Source organism: Gouania willdenowi, chromosome 15, assembly GCF_900634775.1.
Source record: "Gouania willdenowi chromosome 15, fGouWil2.1, whole genome shotgun sequence".
Classification (NCBI taxonomy): domain Eukaryota; kingdom Metazoa; phylum Chordata; class Actinopteri; order Blenniiformes; family Gobiesocidae; genus Gouania; species Gouania willdenowi.
The window spans coordinates 11,695,289-11,713,412 of NC_041058.1; the positions used below are offsets into that span (position 1 = coordinate 11,695,289).

General features: G+C 36.8%; 1 protein-coding gene across 3 annotated transcripts in view; it reads right to left on the reverse strand.

Annotated features, from left to right (window-relative positions):
• sorcs3b (sortilin related VPS10 domain containing receptor 3b) overlaps window positions 1–18,124 on the reverse strand; it is a 113,259-nt gene that overhangs the window by 42,224 nt on the left and 52,911 nt on the right. For all 3 annotated transcript variants that reach the window (XM_028468419.1, XM_028468418.1, XM_028468417.1), the window contains exon 2: window positions 710–777. Coding sequence is in view for 2 of the 3 variants with exons in the window: in XM_028468418.1 (XP_028324219.1) it covers window positions 710–777 (68 nt within the window). In the remaining variant the exon portion in view is untranslated. The remainder of the gene's footprint in view (window positions 1–709; window positions 778–18,124) is intronic.

Below are 18,124 nucleotides of genomic sequence, written 5' to 3' on the forward strand. Positions count from 1 at the left end.
GCCTCAAAGGGCGCCAGTCCATCACAGGGTGAACATGGACAGACACACAACCACTTTAATTCACTCATACGGGATGTGGGAATTTAATCTGGAAATATTTGGAACAACAACTGGAACTAAAACTTAAGAAAGCCGTTGTTCTTAACCGCTAATGCCAATGTGCCCCTGAAAACACTGTCAAAGTTACTTTTCTGGTGTTGTCAAGGATTGAAATTTGTTGACAAAGCAGTGGCAGATGTTGATATTGTGGCCGGATACTGCCGAAATAGGAGGGATGTTATGCCACGGTGAACACGATAAAGAAAGCAGGATAACAACGAGGGCAAGCAAATCTTAATTGTAAGAATGAAGTAAAAACACTTCTTGAAGTAATTTGGCGGCATTTTTACGTGACTCCAATGCAATGTGCAGAACTTTTCTGAAGTTCAAGTCAAATGGCCATTTGACAACAAACCCATTGCCATTTTTTGAGTCAATAACAACTTTTCAAGTGGCAATTTCTACCTTTGACATTCACGTTTTTGGATGGTGGTAGGAGACTATAGAACCTGGAGGAAACCCACACAAGGGAGGAGATGCAACCACCACGCAGAAAAGACCCAAGAGTTCTCCCCAGAGGTTTAAACCCCAGAGTTGCTTGCTGTGAGGCAGATGTGCTATACCACCAAGCTGTCCATTTTAATAAACATTAAAGGTGAAAACAACTCACCTCCAGAGTGAGCTCTCCGTGACAGCACCCAGGTTGAAGTCGTACAGCTTGGTCAAGATCAGAATCACCTGCGACACAGAAACAGACAGAATTTACTGCATGCCAGTGCCGGTGCCTGTGCATTAGTGCTACAGCTATAGATATTACCTGACTAGACCTAATGACTTATAATGAATACGTCGAGAACTTTTTTGGACGAATAAATGTCAGGCTTATATAGTGTGGGATAGTGAGTATCTTGCTGTCAGGGGATGTCAGTGTAGTAAGAGCAAAAGTAGCTTTGCTGGCTGTCAAGGGTTATGTCTGTATCTCAAGTGGAACAATACCTACATGACAGCCAAATCTGACCATAATCAGTCAGTGAACAATGAAAAGAACAGCAAACAGCCTCACTGCACCACGCAACAAGATAATTTCCTTTCTTTCTTCTCTATTTGGATTCTTAGTCATTGTATACTCAAGACTAAAGCCATTTCATTTAATAATGTTTGGAAGAGGACATGATATCATGCTTATACAAACATCAAGCTGGCACAAAATAAGAGGTGGGTTTATGAGTTATTTGGCCATTTCATTGATTATATTTGGTCTAAGGGTAAAAATACTGACTTTTTGCTTCTGCTCGTGGAGTTGGAGTACTCACATGGGGTTTGAATCAGTGAGGAGGCACGCAGCTGAATTTTTCACACCTCCAATAATTATATTAACCTGTCACTTGACAAACAAAGGAGCTACCAACTTTAGTTATTTGCAAAAAACTATTTTGGAAGCCTCCTGATTCTGTTCCAGGGGTTTTTGCTTATTCTCTGGAGTAAGGTTATGTCTTGCTTTTCTAAGGAAACAAAAATGTGGTTTACAAAAGCCTGGCAAAGAACAGAGGGTAGAGTGAAATGGTGTGCAAATGCATTATTGTCACTCCAATGGAATTATAAATGACTTCCGATGGGAATGCTCATTACTCACCATGAAAAGAGGCGTATAGGCAAAAGTGTGGTAGAATGAGAAGCAACCGTAGGCATGAATAATCAAGAACTGGAAGCATGACATAATATGACAATTTCTGATAAAGAAAAGTATGAAAGGCGGGTCAGAAGCTCAATTACAGTAGGTTTAAATGCATTAACCTTTTGGAACCCGTAGAGTGAGTCATTAAAGCGTGAAACGCCACACAAGACTGGAAAGAACAAAGATGTGCCTGCTCGTCGGCTTTGAAAATGTTAAAAACCCAATTGACCCACAATTTAGCCATCAAACAGCCCCTGCGCATAGCTGGGACTATCTGCAATACAGGTTAATTAACCAATCACACAGAGAGATAAGCATTTGCATAACTAAATGTGCCATGTCTGCGAGGTCTAACGCTGGCGTCTGAATCAATTTGGAGTACAGACTACTTAAATGGCTGTGATGTTAGGCCTAATTACCTTCTTTGAAAAACAGATAGGAGAGTGGAAAAACTCAGACAAACTGTTGATCGTTTGTCTTCTCAGTTCTCTTCCAGAAGAAAACAATGACTCTCGGTGGTGGGACGTTATAAATACTACAAGGTAAATTGAATAGGGAATGGCTTTTATCAGCGTCAAACTGGAGGCAGTTCATTCGTTACCACAGGGATTTAAACATTCAGCATTAATTGAATCAACAGCAAACTGTTTTATCGGTTTCAATCACTCGTGCTAATCAAATTTAATCAAGAGCTCAGGATTTTAACGGGGAAGTTAAAACAGTCGCAAAAATAGCCCCAAACGCTAAATGTTGGCACAATGTTTGCAATTGTCATCGAGAGCTCTCTCTCTCTCATCTTAAGTGTTGAAAGTGTGTTTATGTGGTTGGCTCATTAACAAAGTACGACCCAATAAATTAGGTCAGTAGAGATTCACCTCGGGGACCAACAAACTAGTGAGGCAAATGACTTCTTGGATGATTTGTCCCTAAGTGGATACATCAAGAGTGAAGTGAAGACTGCCTGTTACCACATATATAGCATTATTGATAGGCTGTGCATCTGCAGGTGGAGTCAGAGAAGAACAGCCATCATACATGCAAATGCATGGACCAATATGGGAGAGGAGAGCACATGGCATGCACACCGACGTATGACTACTATCGTGAGACCCCGACAATCACAGCTGAGTTTGACGCAGGAGTCGAGAAGTTTATGGCACAGCCTCAAATTTATGTAAATACAGGGAACAAACACAAAATGGCTTGCAGAATTGTTTTGATCCTTCGAGGTAAATACAATTCTTCATGCATATCATTGCTCACTTGCATACATGAAATTAAGTAAGGGCCCTGGAAGGCCAAAAGAAGTGCATTTATTCATGTTTATGTTTTATTGATGTGAGCAAAGAGAGCTTTGCCCGGAGAAAGTCAACCAATCATTTTTCAGATTGGGTCTCTCTCTCCAAGGAGCCGGGGTTTAGTCATCCTTTTATCCCAACCTTCTATTCCTGTTGCTTTCTTTTTCTTCCTTTTACCCCCATTTGCTTTCTTTCCTCATTCATTTTCTTTTATTTAAAATGACTCTCGGGTAACCTGTATTTCTTCTCTACTCTTCCTTTTTTTTTACACTTTGCAACATGTTTTATTCTATCAAGAATAAATTCAAAAACCTAAAAAGCCTGTTGCAGCCAGGTGCTGACTTGCGAAGATCTGATTTTCCTACCAAACATGACTAACCTGCTCCCATGGCAACACAGGTGATGTGTAATGTAATTGCGATGTGGTGTCTAAGCGCAACGTAAATGTCCTATCAGTGCACGGATCTGAGCACTCCATCTGCTCTCACAAACATTCAAACATGTGTGGAGCATATATAGTTCCACACGCAACTTGGCAAAATCATGTCACTGCAAATATTAATGTATTTTCAAAGATAGGAAAAAAAGATCAGATATCAAGACACATAGATGTGAGAACCATTTCAATGCTGCAATGTTGAAGGTGATATACTGTTGCAACATAACATGCATTTTAGCTCTGATTTATTAAGGGCCAGGCAACCTAAGCTACCAGGAACCTGTTCTCCTTCTGAGGAAATCCTACTTCCAATGCGCAAACAATCACCAAATTTAGGATAAAAGTCCAGTCTCATGCAAGATTGCCTACACTGTAAAAAAAACCAATTAGTCCTAAAGATGGCGGTACAGCGAGCCTATAAAGTGAAAAAAATCGAAAATTCACAACAAATCAAGCATATGTGCTACAGACTTCCAACTTTCACCAAAATTTAGACCCAATAATGAAGAAACTTTTGTACTTTTTTAAAGTTATTGCTAGGGATGCACCAAAATGAAAATTTGAGGCCGAAGCCGAATAAAATATAAACGCTTGGCCGAATACCGAATATCGAATGCAGTGAAGTTTTTAAATAGTGCATAAATAGCCTAGAATACATTTTTAGACATGTTTTTTTTTAAGAAAGTAAATGTCTATTGAATATTGTGACATTTATTAAATATTCCAGTTGCCTTTGCTTTTGGAAAAAGAACAACAAAGTTTTTCATTTATATTAAGCCTTCAAATAAAACAAAACATGCATTTAAAAAAAACTGAAGTGTATTAAAGGGGAGGTATGATGAAAGAATCACTTTATAATGGTTTTGCTAGAGTCATATACTGTACATCCCTTTAGCCTTATTCAAAGCGCCAAAGTTGAAAAAGTTCTGTTTCCTCCCTCCCTTGTTATTCCACATTTCTCAAAACGTCAGCTCCAAACGGGACAAATGGATTTTGCCCATGTTGGCAGGTGACGTCACCTAACACGCCTCCTAGATTGTGAGCTCCTCCCTCTCCAATTTTCTAACAGCTAAAACAAACACTGCTGTTTAATATAGAATATATATTATACTTTATTGCCATATATGTAAATACAAACTACATTACTGGACGCCCAAACTACACGACTTTTTCTGCTGCCGATCGTGTTGGGAGTCACTGCTTGGAGCCAAGGAGCCATTGTTTACACACATCAGCTGTTAGCACTCCATGCTAATACGACACCAGCCTACGCAGCGAGACCCAGTGTAGTGTAAGGAGGAAACGACGGGGATGTTTACAGATTTGTGGCTCACAGCGCTAACAACAAACTCGGTTGTGGAATTGGACGGCTTCCAAATTTTACGCGGTGACAGACGATGGAGAGCGATAAGCGGAAAGGACAGAGTGGCTGTGTTTGTGTGCGGAACGGAGGAGCTGCTGCTGGTTCTGCAGCAACGTGCACAAACTTTTCCGACTCAAAATCACTGCACGTTGTTTGATTGCGTCATTGCGTCACACGCTACTATTTGGCCTTGCTTTTAACTCACAAAACCGAAGGCCGAATGTTGCTTTTTTTGCAATATTCGGCCGAATATATTCGGTGGCTGAATATTCGGTACATCCCTACTTATCGCAGGTTATGAAGTCAATCACTCTCTTTATTTTGTTTTCCAAAAACAACAACTTCTTTGCTCAGTTGACACCAAACAGTTACAGCACATGTTTAGACTGTGCACAAAAGATTCATCAAAAATTTTACCTATAGCGCATCAAAATATTTAACTGTAGTGTAAAAACGCCCTTGCAAATTCTTACTAAAAACAATTTAAATGTTCATTTAAAAAAATTACGACATTTTGGAGTCATGGTAGATGATGTCTAGAAAATATGTGAATTTTACCAAAAAACTGAATATTTTACAGCATTTTGAATTTCGCTCTCATGTGAACAATTGGGGTCAATGCAAAAATGACACTTTTAAAAGTGAGTTTTTTCGCCCAAGGAGCAAATAAATCATTGTTAAAAATAAATTACCAACGACTCCATGCAGTCTAAATGCAATATGTGTATTTTCAGATCTTTTTAGCTTAATAACAGTATTTTCAACAGTCGTTTGAAATCTGCCTTTAAAAGCAGCTTCCGACTGAAATTACCTGGCCCCGACCACTGAAATTTGAATATTGTTAAATCCAACCCTATAATTGGCACCAAATCCTAAATAACATTGTGCTTTCCAACTTGTTGCTTATTCACTAGTACGGCATCATTATAACAGCTTTACTTCTGTGTATTTTCACAGTGGAAGGAGGAAAAAGAGCTCCTGCTGTAAACATCTAAACACCTTCAGGACTCTGGTTCTTCTTCAGCTCGGGGCTCACGCGTCATGGGTAGTTGGAGTAATCGTTTGAACTGAAAAAAATGCTGCCACTGTCATGCAGATATGCCACCGCTTTGCCAAACCGGAGGGGACAACTGAAAGAGCTAAATTAATTACCCAGGGACCCCCCCAAGGTTGATAGGAGTGAAATATGTGAATAAATATGTAATAACGTGATCAACGGCAGATGATGGCGAAGCAATGTCTCTGATTTGCTCAACTTTCGCCCTGGAAAAGTTTACCACTAAAACGATGTGCATTTCCATTCTCATGAATACACATGAATGCACAAGCGTGTTTATATTGTACTGTAGGGTAAACACATTCATATACGACAGAGAACACTCCAGAGACTAATCCCCTGTTTTTCTCCACACACTAAATCTTTGACAACTCACCGAAATGTGACCTTCCAAATGAACGCCTCACAGCTAAAGTGAGCAGATTTTATTTTAAGGTCAGTGTTGTGACTTTACCTAAATTAAGAGAGTGTAAACGTGTGATTTAAATTCCTTGGGAACTTACATTAAAGCACAGTTTGAAAGGCTGGGATAGACGGTTATTCACTGTTGGCTAAAAGGTTCGGCTAAACTACTTTGATGAATGCTAGCTTGTAACATTTAACCAAAATAGTTATATTATAATATCTATAATGTATTCAGTTATCCGCATTAGGCTGAATGACCTTTTTGATGAGCCAAAAAGCATAAAAAGAGAAGTTTGGATTTTTAGATGTTATTTTGAACTTTTGTAAGGCCAAAGAAAGTCTTATATTTAATAACCTATCCTTCAAGCATCACTGCTTTTTGGTGAAATGTTTTTGGCCCCGCATCCTCAGATATTTTGATGTGTATAAACGAATTGATTTATGTAAATTTGTTTTCATCATTCTCAATATTTAGCTGAATTTCTGGCATTGCAACTTAATCATTATCCTGTTTTAAAATTCACAACATATTTATTTGGTATACTACCTATGTTAAAACCAGATTGTAAATATGACAGAATTTGTGTTTTTTAGACTCATCGCAATTTGTATAATCTCAAACAAATCTTAAAACAGGAGTCATTATCATAGTAACTGGAGCATTTATTTTTTCCTCCTCCACCACCTCTGGACTTCAGTGAATTCACATTTAAGAAAGCAATTTGAGATGATTGATTTTAGCTAAATGATGCAAATCTGATGTCTGTGATGTTTTAAGGTGAATTAGCTACTATAGCAACAACTTACGTACTTTCGTTTCTATGTAATCTGCTGCTTCTGCCCATGTGTGGTCAGGGACGATCGGATGCACACTTTTTTTTTCTTTTATCTTTTTTTAGAAAGTGGTTATTCAAGCATTTATGTCTAATTACAGTCCTCCTGTCATCAACAACATATTCAGATTCAAGTTTATTGTATGACCAAGTGGAAATGAAAAGAATGAGATGCAGTTTGTGTGTTAAATTAGCAACAAGCATTAGCTATGAATGTGCAGCACAGACAGACCCCGATTATTTTTATTAAGCTATTATTTTAATTCAATTTATTTTTATTAGAGATGCATTTAATCCATTAAGACCAATAATGATTGAGAACACGCATTTTGACCCGTATTCGGGACGGTGGACATGAAGCAACGCGTTAGCGACAATTTTTGTAGTCAACATTATCAATTATGTCACTAATCATTTTAGCATTATTGTACAGTATATGTTACACACATTTTGGTTGGCGTGAATCTTGAGACAATCTATATATTTAGTTTTATTTTTTATTTTCTTAGAGGCTGGGCCGGCGCAAAAGTGAGATGGGGGGGTTCAATTACTCTAATGGTCCTTTCAGCATCCTCTCCCACCCCCCTGCAGTGCCCCACTTTCCACAATAGTGCAAATATCACATAGTCCCCATGCTTTCCACCCCATGAACTCTCTCTGTTTCCTTAGGGAAATACAGATAATGCTGGTGAGCTGTTTTGGTTATCCTTATGGTGTTTGGGCACCACATGATTAGAATTAAAAGAGTGGATGTGGTGCAGTGCATGAAACTAAAACTAGGATTTCCTTTGTTTTGTTCATTTGTTGTTGTTTTTCTTCATTAAATTGCGGTCCTTCCACCACATCCCCAGTTCCTTGACCTCCTGTCAGTTTGCAGACTGATCAGCATTTCTCCAACCCCCACTTCATCTGCTAACGTCACCTATTTGCCACTAAGTGAATAATTTATCAATTTCTGTGCAACGTTTTTCTATAAAATAGTAATAGTTTTGCTTGGAAACGAGTTTTGGATCTCCAAAGCCAACCAGACGTTACTGCCATATTTCTCCACTGTGGGATTAATAAAGTATTATCTTATCAAATGCCATGTTATATCAAACATTTATAAAATACACAGACTTTCTGGCACTAACAATTCTACAGCTTCAAATCAGTTCAATCACATTTCCTTCCCTAACCTGAGTTTCAGCAATAAAATATGATATATAAAACTACTACTACTATTACTACTACTACTACTAATAATAATAAGAAGAAATAAATAAAATGTTAAGCAAAATGCACAGAAAAATTCAAGCATATAAGGCAGAGGTTCCCAACCTTTTTTTGGGTCGTGATCCCATTTTGATATCACAAATGTCAGGCAACCCCAGAAACATTTTTTTCTAGAATTAGTGACAAGATGTACCAAGTCGTATTTTTATTTGAGAGAGATTAAGAATAGGACAGGATAATAATATATATCTACCTGTATATTCTTCATACTTTTTCTATTATTTGTTCTATTTATATTAATACATAGACTTATTGTATTGTCATATTTATATCCTTCATTGCACTGTTTTTCGGGTGTCTTTTGGGTATTCTGCGTGTTGCCTTTTGTTGTCCTTATTTCTTGCACTTTATCTGAGCTGTAATGACAGTAAATATACCAACATCAATGAAGCTATTTCTACTCTACTATAGAACACAGTTGTTTGATATTTATTGTGTGATGTTTTGATTTGAAAAATAATAAAAATTAAAAAATGAAAATATTGAATATTATTAGATTTTTTTTTAACTAAGTTTTTTTTTTTTTTTAACCAATTACTAGACATTTCAGGTGACCCCATTTTAATTCCAGACGACCCCACATGGGGTCGTGATCCCAAAGTTGAAAAACGCTGATATAAGGTGGGCTTGAAAACTAGTTGAGGAGGAAGTGCCAAATATTCCTGGTTCATGGCGATCCTGCTAATGCATCTGGCACATGGGCGCTAGCATAGCAAGCTGGCACTCTATTGTTTACTTCCCTGCATTTTCAACTCACTGGCCTGTTAACAAAGATGCCACCCTGAGGACAGAAAAATAAAACCTGTTTGATTTGCTGTTAAACCCATCAAATTCTCTAAACTCCATTAAGGAAGACAAGAAGCCAACGGCAAAAAAAGAGTCATTTAAGTAATTTGACAAGCGCTGTGCTTTCTTAAGTCAACTATCTAATTAATGTCTAAGATCTCCTATCCGCACTGCATATTTTTCAAACCCTGTCGACGCAATCATTTAATTGTTATCTACTTTGCCATAAGGGGGGGAAAAAATTATTGCATCGTGTCTGTTGTAGAGACAAACGGGATTCCTGAAAACATGCCTATAGGAAGTACCGTACTACCATCCATTGTGCATGGAGTAAGTAATCAGTATTTCAAAATGAGCTCAACACTTGAGTGCCACATCATCTCCTACCTACAAGAGTGAAAGAATTGTTCCCTGTTTTTCCCTCAAAGATTAAAGATTAATATATTCATGCATCCATTACAAATTATCTGATGCAAACACCTGCGGAGAAAAGAAACACAGTATTGGGTGCAAATTTGCATACATTTCTTCAAGGCTTGACAGCAGCAAGGTAAAAATCAAGATGCACTGCAAGTGGGTGGAGAGGAAGGAAAAAAAATCTTGATTGTGGCACAACAAGGACGTCTCTCGGAGACAAATGTCTTTTAAGAGCAATGGGGCGGTCGAACAAAGGCCTTATGCCGTCTTCATTTTATCAGTGAACCAAATTGATTGTGTGTACTTTTGTTGGTGGGGGGGGGAATCACTCTGTGAGATGCTGCTTTCATCAACTTAGTCCCCAGCAAAATGTCCCCTGTGCATCAATGTTTCGTCTGTATGTTTGCGTATCCGCCGGACTCCTGAGCTTTGGTCATATAACCCTAATGCTTCAAGCTTGAGAGATTTCACCAATCAATTCAGGCCATTACAGGGCTGAAATTAATGAAATGGGTTTCACTTCAGTGGCATTTCTTTTGTGTGGACATCCTGTTGGCCATAATGTGTTTTCTTTTCTGCTCAGAATTCAAAATAATCTTTACTGTTGGCCATTATTGGGGAACCACGGAGTCCCAGACATGACATGGTAAAAAATATTTAGTATATTAAATTAGTATTTCGTGGCCACAAATTAATAATGTGTGGCGAGAAATTAGTGCTTTGTGGCAACAAATTAGTATTTTAAGGCCACAAATTTGTATTTTGTGGCCACAAACTAGTATTTCGAGCCACAAACTAGTATTTTGTGGGCACAAATTAGTATTTCTTAATTTTTTTCTTCACCGAGTCATGTCTGGGGCAATATATAAATATATATATTTGTAATTTGCACTAAAGAATGTGGAAAACAAAGTCACCGGGATGTTTTGATACATTTGACAAAGTTTTCCTCACAACTCCTGGAATTTTAGGACCTATACATCAAAGCTAGATTTCCTTTTATCGCGCTAACTTCCGGGATTTAATCAGTGTGTGCTGGCTAACGTTTTACGGAGCTAAATCGCCATGGTAACTTAGGCTGAACGACTAACCTGGTCAGTACCAGGTTTTGTTCTGGCTAGGATCTGAGCGAGTACTAAAGTCCTGCCTCCTGACCAATCAGTTCTCTTAGAAAAAGACCTGTCCAATAAAAGGAGGAACATTTTATGAACACGTCTCTATTTTGAGGATATTTAGACATTATTATTATTATTATTATTATTATTATTATTATTATTATTATTATTATTATACATCAATTTTATATAGCGCTTTTCTGGGTACTCAAAGTCGCTTTACAATCGATGCAATCCTTTCATTTCATTTCATTTTCATTTCATTCCTTATGACATTTAGGAAACAGAGAATTTTATCTGATGGACTGATAAAGTAAAATAAAGTCAGCTGATAAAGCCTACGTGCACCGGGCACTTTCAGACCGATAAATTAATTCATTCATTCATGTATTCTGGGGTGATGCAAAGAGCCCCAGTCCTGTAATATAATATAAAATGTAAATATATTCCACCTTATGATTTAGACTGATCTGCATGAACGCAGCATCAGAGCCACGGACAAGGTAAAGTGATCAAAGTGTCCGTTTATAATCTCACTAATTTAAGAATTAACACTCATCAATTCCTGCATTAATTACTTGATGTTTTTAGTGCAGCAACAGTGTTGTTTTTGGTCTGAATTATGGATTTCAATTCTTAATTTTTTTAAAGAATTATTCTTCAATTGTGACGTAAATTGCTCTCCACAGTTTCTCTGTGATTGTGATTGATCTGACGCTGTAATCTCCTCCTCTGTCTCAAGAGCTTAATTTAGCGAGTTGTAATCTAGATTTGTAGGACAGCTTCTGTCTGACAGACAAGGTTGAAGACAATACAGTATTTAATTCTATACAGTTAAATTTATGTAGAATAATGTTTGATTTAATTTGATTTAAATTGATCATGTAAATGGCAACTTAAAAACAGTTTAAAATAAAATAAAATAAAATAAATGAACATCAAGGAAAAATAACAAAACAGTATATTGCATCTTCAAATTCTTACACATCTCAGTTTACATGAACACAATGTTAGATAAAGAAAACATTATTTATTTAATGTATTTGAAGGGCTACAAAAAGTAACTTGAATTTGATAACGTATGATCATGTCGGTCAACACATGCTAATTGCTAATTTCTTATTTAACCGGAATATTGGCGGTTAAATGAATCGGTCCCCACACAATTAAAATCTATATTTTCTTCCAGAATAGTGTTTTTGTTTTATTTGTCAATATTAGCCTCTGTAAGAAAAATTATTTATTTCAATATTTTTTTTTTTAAAGCTATAGGGAGCCATTGCAAAAGAGTCAAAGAGCCACATGAGGCTCCAGAGCCGCAGGTTGCAGACCCCTGGGTTAGATGAAGGTACCGAAGTCGACTTGGCATATGGATGGTCGTGGTTCTTCTTTTTGAACGAAAATCTAACCCCGCCACACCCGCTAACGGAGATAAATCCAGTATATAATTATCTAGTTTCGTAGTATAGGCCCTCAATGTTAATTTGGTCCATTGTAAGTAGTGTAGAAAGCCAGAGGTAAAACATTACCATTTATTTCTCTCGCAGGCTTGTTTTTATGTGTTGCGCTTTTCTCATTTGCTCATTTATGGTAAAAAGGTTAAAAGCCCAGCAGCCTAAACATATTCATTACCTATGATGCTACAAAGTACAACCGAGATATGTTGTTCCCCTCGGTGCTTACGTAATTCTAAGTAAAAGGAGAAGCGCTGTTGACAACCTTGAACACAGGCTGGTGTTGAGGTCTCCCATGTTTCGTCTATTCCTTCACAGCCAGAGGCGTTAGTGAGTCCAAATGGAGATTTTGGAAGAGGAACCGTCTATCTAAAATGACCTCCATTTACTGCTAAAAGTGCTGTGAGACTCTATGTAATAGATGTGTCCTGGATTGCTGTGTCGGGTCTCTCTTCACCTTTAACATGTTTTTTTATATTTCTTTCTTAAACTGTAGACCCTTGAAACCTGTCAAGGTTTGACAAGAAAATCTATTTATTTATACACCTCTTTCCTGCTTTGGCAGAAAGGTTTTGACAGGAATCCAAACAGTTTACCTTCTTGCAATAAACTTAATTAATAGAAAGGTGTTTGGAGAGGGCTATCAGAGGTTTATAAAGGCATTATTTAAATACAGAAAGTCAAATTTGATTACTGCGTTTAATAAGACTTGCAAATTGATGAATACAGTTCAAAGCTTGATCTTTCCTGTAAACATCTGAAAATACAGGACACCAATGCAAAAATCATTTTCCTTTAAAAAAATTGAAATGTTTAATTATGCGTTCCATTTTAGTTTATCAAAACCTTGAATGAAAACAGTTTGAATTAAAATGAGAACATTTTCCTGTTGACTAAAATGTGTAATTGTTTGAGTAATTTTCAATATCAATAATATACTAAAAAAGTGCTTCTTATGAAGGAATCAAATGAAAACCGTTGGCCTGGTTCATAAAATTTAGGAATTGTAAAAAATTTTTTTTTACAGATTTAACCATTTTTAGAGAAAAATCTAATTCTAATTGCACTGGTATAAGTGCCTTTTAAAAATTGTCTGTGAGACCTTTTTATAGGTGTTTTTTTGTTTGTTTGTAGGGTTTTTAAGGACCCCGAGTCTGCAATATCTATCTATCTATCGATCTAATACTGTAATACAAACAACTGCTTATGAGCCATATTTTAACAAAATAAATAGACTTGATTATATTTACATACCTTTTTTCCTAGTTTAACCAAAACTTTTTATATATCTTGACAATAATCAACAAATAAAATGTTAAAACGGTTTATTCTCTCTTACTATTGTGCACAAGTATTACACAGAAGTGTTATATCCATCTATAGATCGACTATATATAGTCATAATTAGGGGTGTAATGATTAATCGTAAGGCAGTTAAAAATCGATTCATAAGCATCACGATTCACATCGATACTGTGAAAATTGAATCGCAGTACTTTTTCAACCAGCAGAGGGCACTATCCAGAAGTGCTGGTGGCAGGCGGAATCTGCTAATACTTTCTTTCTGGCCACCTTCTACTTTTAAACATGTTCATAAATGATTCCTTACCCCTTTAGCACCGAAAAAATATCTGTAATATTACGTGAATATCTGTAAAAGTCACGTTTTTCAATTAGCTCTGTCTGCTAGCGCATAGCATCTCTTCTGAGAATACAGTGAAATTACTGGGGGTTTTTTTAAGTCCAATTGTTAAGGCACAAAATACATTTTCAGTTGCACTTTTAAAAAGAACTATTATGCAGTTTTGCATTGTTTACTATAGAACCAGAAATTAAATTAATAGGCTTCTTCTTCATTTGAATTATTTCTTTATTTATTTCATTCAAGATTTTTTTTAGTTAAATTGCATTGTTTTGAATAGTTTATCAAGGGATTCTTTTGACAATGAAAAATAAAAGGAAAACAGTATAGTTTTTTTCCCCCAAAAAATAAAGGAATATTTTTCACTCATCATTTTTCTACAGTCCCATTTTGTAAAATAAATCGTGAGAGAATCGTATCGTGAACCCAGTATTGTGAAGCGAATCGTATCGCTAGTTGAGTGAATAGTTACATCCCTAGTCATAATTCATGTACCGTTTGTTCTTTGGTTATTTTGTTTCAAAAGCAATTTAAAAAATAGAAAAAACTGATAGTTTTTTGTTTCATTAATTTAAAACCAGTATCAGGAAAAAGGAAAAACCAAATACAAATGAATGAAATGGGTTTTTAAATAAAAAAAACAATGGCAACATATTATATTAATCTGTGTACCCTTTGTTCTGTGGTTATTTTGTGTCAAAACCTATCCTGTTGAGATGTTTTTGATTTTTTTTTTTTTTGGCTGGTTACAGTCCTCCATTGGGTCATTGCACAAAAATAAATAAAGACAGTTTCATTAACCCTCACAGAATGAGAGGAAATGTGAGCAGGCAACCTCAGCTTAGCGAATAGTAATCAACCGAGTTTTATGACATTGTAACAAACACTGTTGTATTATTGAGGTGGGAAAGGTGATTAAGCACAGCCTCATTTACTCAATGAGAACAGTATAACCACCCATGAAAAACATTTATCCTTTCATTAGCTCTGATGTAGGGAGCTTTGTAATCTTTTTTAACACAACTGTATTCTAACTATGTGACTAACTTTTACTATTTAATGAAAATATATAAAAGATGGGTTATGATTATATATAATTTGGACATGCTACACCTAGAAACTCATTAGGAAATTAGACAGGCAGTGCAATAGGGAAAATATTTTCCACTTGAAAACTCAAGAAGGCAAAAACAAGTCTGGCCACAGTTAATAAACACAAACTAAAAGACTTATAAAGCAAAAGTCTGTGCTTTGCTTTATAATAATGTGGCCTCCAAATAAAATAACTATACCTCCTGTACCTAAATATACACAAACCTTGATTAACCTAATGTGTAACTTAACATTCAATGTTTATCTAGGTGAAAGAACCTTCTGTAATCTTTAGGATTTGAACGTTATGTCATGTTTTGTAAGTATAATAACAATAGCAGATGTAAATCTGCTATTGTTACTCCCAGATTATATAATCTGGGAGTAATCATTTAGATAACTTCATATTAGTTCCATTAATAGCATGACTCCATCCTAACATGCTTGCTGTTGCAATTTATTCCTCGATAAACATTCTCAGTAGACACGGTTGACAAAGCAGCCGAAGCCATTACCCAAAAATAATTACCATGTAAATGTAGTTTGCCTACATGTTGATTCACCAACGGCAGCTGCACAGATGTCCACAACTCCAAATACGTGACATTCTGAGCTATTATGTTCTTTGGCTTGGTCTTTTATTATCGGCTTCTTTAAAAAATAAAAATAAAAAAGAAGCTGCATGTAATTGTTTTTAATCATCAGTGTTTACATCCACTTATCAAAAAAAAATGAAAATAATAATGAGAAGGACCTGCTGAGGCAGACCGCTGTAGGATGCACGATGCAGCTGCAGTGGCCACTCTGCAAGATGGTGGGTATTAAAACAATAGGCAGATATAATATCTGCAGGTATGACTAATGGCACTAATAGCAGAAATCTGAAGAGCTAATGACAAGGACAAACGTCAAGCCTAAAAAACAGTAAAACAGCACAAAGTAAAGATGATGTAAGATATTGGATATTTTCACATTTAACACTCCTATTATCCTTGGGGTCAATTGACCACATTCAATATTTATCATTCATAAAATAAGAGTTGACTTTTTTGGCTTCATATTTCATGACTTTTCCTTATTTGATGGGTACATTTGATTAAATATAAAACCATCATGATGATATTTTTTTAATGTGCTAAACGCATATTGCACGCATTATTGGTGTTCCTCTGGAGTCAATTTCACCCTAAGCTGTTTTAGTGGTGTAAGAGTTGACCTTACATCAGCACACCTACAGGTGCAGAGTTGATACTTTTGAGTTGAAAGTGAAAGTGATGTAGAGGAGAATGTGTCTGAAACTTTATAGTGAATAACCCCAAAAAGGAGATAAAAATAAGTAAATAAATACGTTAAAGCAGAACTAAGTAACTTTTTCACCTTAATAAATCCTTCTCGTAGTCCCTGTGAGGGTAATACAAGTGTTTGTGTGGTGATTGGGGGGTCTTTCATCTCTCCCTGCTGTCTCTGGCCAGCACTTGCTTTCCGGCAGCCCAATACTAAATAATGCTAGATTATGCACACGGTTGTCTACAAATTCATTTTTCAGCAAAAAAAGGAGGAGAAGACCTTTGTATGAGGAACGAAGCAACGCCATGCAGTGAAAGTTCAGCAGCGGCACACAGAAAGCACACACACACAGTCGCAACCCAGAGCTCCATCAGGCAGCACACACACAAATATCCATTCATCCATCCATTTTCAGAGCCACTTTGTCAGCACAAAAACACATCACACACATTTCCACACTCCCTTCCATATTACTCCCACATCATTGTGGCTGGTTTATAAAATTTTAATTCCGAATTAGATAATTCCTATTTCTTGTAAACACTTGACTTGGTTAAAGCCGCTTTAAGTTCATTCGGATTGTTTTGCGCTTGCGCGACTTGTGGCGATGACGCGCTGGTGACGACATAATCCAAGATGGCGGCGGCCCGAACTCCAGCCGAGACTATTTAATAAGAGCCTTCAAAGACATGGATATAATGAAAGAAGTGGATGGACGGAGGCATAAACATGCGGACTTTGACATAGACTTATTACACACGTGGAGATCAGCAAACGGAACAGGCTTCACCGGACGGCTGGTACTAGGACACGGAGGCGTAGTAAATGCATCCCCGTGCTGCACGTACAAGCTGTAATATCACCAGCTTATCATTTTACCTCTTGTTAGAGCTACTATCTTTACCATGGAGCAAATATTTATTCCTGGTGACTGTTTTCCGGAGTTTTACTGAGCTTTTTACCGGTGATTAGTTCCTATCTCCCTTCAGCTCTCCGTTCCGAACTGAAACCATGTGTTATTTTCGAGCTGCTGCTTCAAAACTACAATCAAAATAAAAGTGAAAACAGTTCTCATATGTGGTCGTCTGTGTTACAGCAGACAATAAAAGGTTTGTGTGTTTACTCCCTAACCCCCAGACCTAAAGCGGAATTATCTAAAGCCGAATTAACTGTTTTTCCATGTAAACCTCAGTTCGGGAATTACTATTTCCATGTAAACACAAATCAGAACACTTTAATTCCGAATGATTTAATTCGGAATAACTAATTCCGAATCAAAAAATATCAAGTAACCGTAGCCACTGTTCACCTCTAAGTCACATAATTATATACACTGAGTGATAACTAGGAGATCCTGGGCATTATTCCAGTGGCTGTTTCTAGGCCTGGGAAATCACAGCATTCCAATTGATCAAACTGGTGCCATTTAGTTTGCTTTATCTATTCTCAAGAGTAATGAAACTAGCGACAAAGACAAAGTAAAAGTGACCTTTAGGAATCCAAAGTGGCACAATTTGCTTTGCCGCTCATCTCTCTTTGATTAATAAAAAGAAGTTGCATCCTGATTTGAATTTTATTATTTTTCTCAATCAGAAAATGCATAAATTTGTTTTCATAACCCAATCACAATTACTACATGTGTCTACCTCACTGTGACTCTTATTAGGCTAATTAATCACATGCAAAACCTGTCACATGTGATTCACCCGCTGTTCCATGTTGATTAAAATTGGTGTGTGCGTGCGTGCGTGTGTGCGTGCAAAACAAAAAGTGAGATTAAGCGAAATCAAGCACAGAGTGTGTATTATCCGCTGCTTAAAATGCATTTAGTTTAGCAAAACCAAATGGTAAGAGCTGAGGAAGTGCAGCGAGGATGCCTTGATGTGATGAATTATGGTCCCCTAGCACAAATGATTCATGAAAAAAGGGTCCGCACGTATGTCGTTT